Source organism: Propithecus coquereli, unplaced genomic scaffold, assembly GCF_000956105.1.
Source record: "Propithecus coquereli isolate 6110/MARCELLA unplaced genomic scaffold, Pcoq_1.0 Scaffold50, whole genome shotgun sequence".
NCBI classification, from domain to species: Eukaryota; Metazoa; Chordata; class Mammalia; order Primates; family Indriidae; genus Propithecus; species Propithecus coquereli.
The window spans coordinates 286,165-287,468 of NW_012150841.1; the positions used below are offsets into that span (position 1 = coordinate 286,165).

The 1,304-nt window shown below is 29.1% G+C and overlaps 1 protein-coding gene across 1 annotated transcript in view; it reads right to left on the bottom strand.

Moving 5' to 3' along the window:
• PTPRQ (protein tyrosine phosphatase, receptor type, Q) overlaps window positions 1-1,304 on the bottom strand; it is a 303,100-nt gene that overhangs the window by 186,395 nt on the left and 115,401 nt on the right. Inside the window, exon 20 of the mRNA XM_012656309.1 lies at window positions 1,070-1,221. Coding sequence (XP_012511763.1) covers window positions 1,070-1,221 — 152 coding nt within the window. The remainder of the gene's footprint in view (window positions 1-1,069; window positions 1,222-1,304) is intronic.

A 1,304-nucleotide genomic window follows, 5' to 3' on the forward strand; every position in this document is an offset into this window, starting at 1 on the left:
TGACTCATATAGACAAAGCTAATAAAAAATGGAAAAATGTTAAGATTGAACCAGGGATAGATATTAGAGGATTAGAACTTTGCATCATTGATATAATTTCACACTTCTGGGAAAGAGATTCCACATTTATGAAGTAATATAATTCAAATTCTACTCAGCCTATCAGATTTTACAGTAATATATTGGTTTCCAGAAAGAAAGTCATTGTTCCTAATGACATAACGTTAATGACTGCTTTTGATTTCTGCTATTTAATTTGTAAGCCACATTTGCTATAAAAATGATTTACTATAGTCATAAATTATAACACATAGAACATTGGGTAAAATGTTTACTGCAGATTTTTTGCACTCTTCTTGCTGTAACTAAATAAGAATATTCCAGGACTTCATTTGCTTTTGGAAAAAAAAATAAGAAAATTCTCATAAATACTAGTTAATTATAATATATTTTGGCAATTAAATGCTGGAAATCATAGATGTATATTTGAGACTCTTTGTTACATCAGTTCTCTGGGTATTTTTCACTGATTCTGGATTCTAAAAACAAAGGAAGGAAAGGGTATTTAGTGTTTCAAACAAATTAGTATTGAAAGTAAAAGAATAAGGATCTATCTTAAAAGACTAATTAGTATAGGATCACACACTATCAGGAAAAATTATCAGAAGCCCAGTATAAATACTTTTCTGAAAAGGTTAAAAAGATTTGCTTAGTACTTCCATTAGCAATAGACAGAAAAATATATTACATTTTACAACAGGTTTTAAATAAGCCAGAAAAAAATCACTGTATACTTTTCAGCATTAACAAAATGATGCAATTTTTTCTTAAATTGTAGATATCTAGAAGTTACAAATTTAAGTAAATTGTTCTATGAAGTATTCAGCTTACATAGCTGGCCAATGTTTGCTTGTATTCTCTATAAGCATCCTTAAATTGCATGAAATAAAACAATTTTTAAAAGATTGTCCTTGTTTAATTTAAAGCAGTCCATTTTCTCCCTACATGTCAAAAGATTTTAATCCGATTTCTGAGTTTTTGAAATAAACATACTGCCATATCCACCTACCTTATAAAATACAGTATCAGTTTCATGTTCATGAATTTTAAAACTATATACTTTAACAATACCGCCTGGAAGAGGACTCGGGCTCCATTTCAGCCATACAAAGTCTGAAGTGTAGTTGATTAAAGTCAAATTTTGAGGAGGTGCTAAAGGCACTGCAGGAAAACACATTATAAAACTTACATTCATAAAACTTTTGGCATAAAAATAGCACCATGATTCTAGTTTCTTGAAGTCA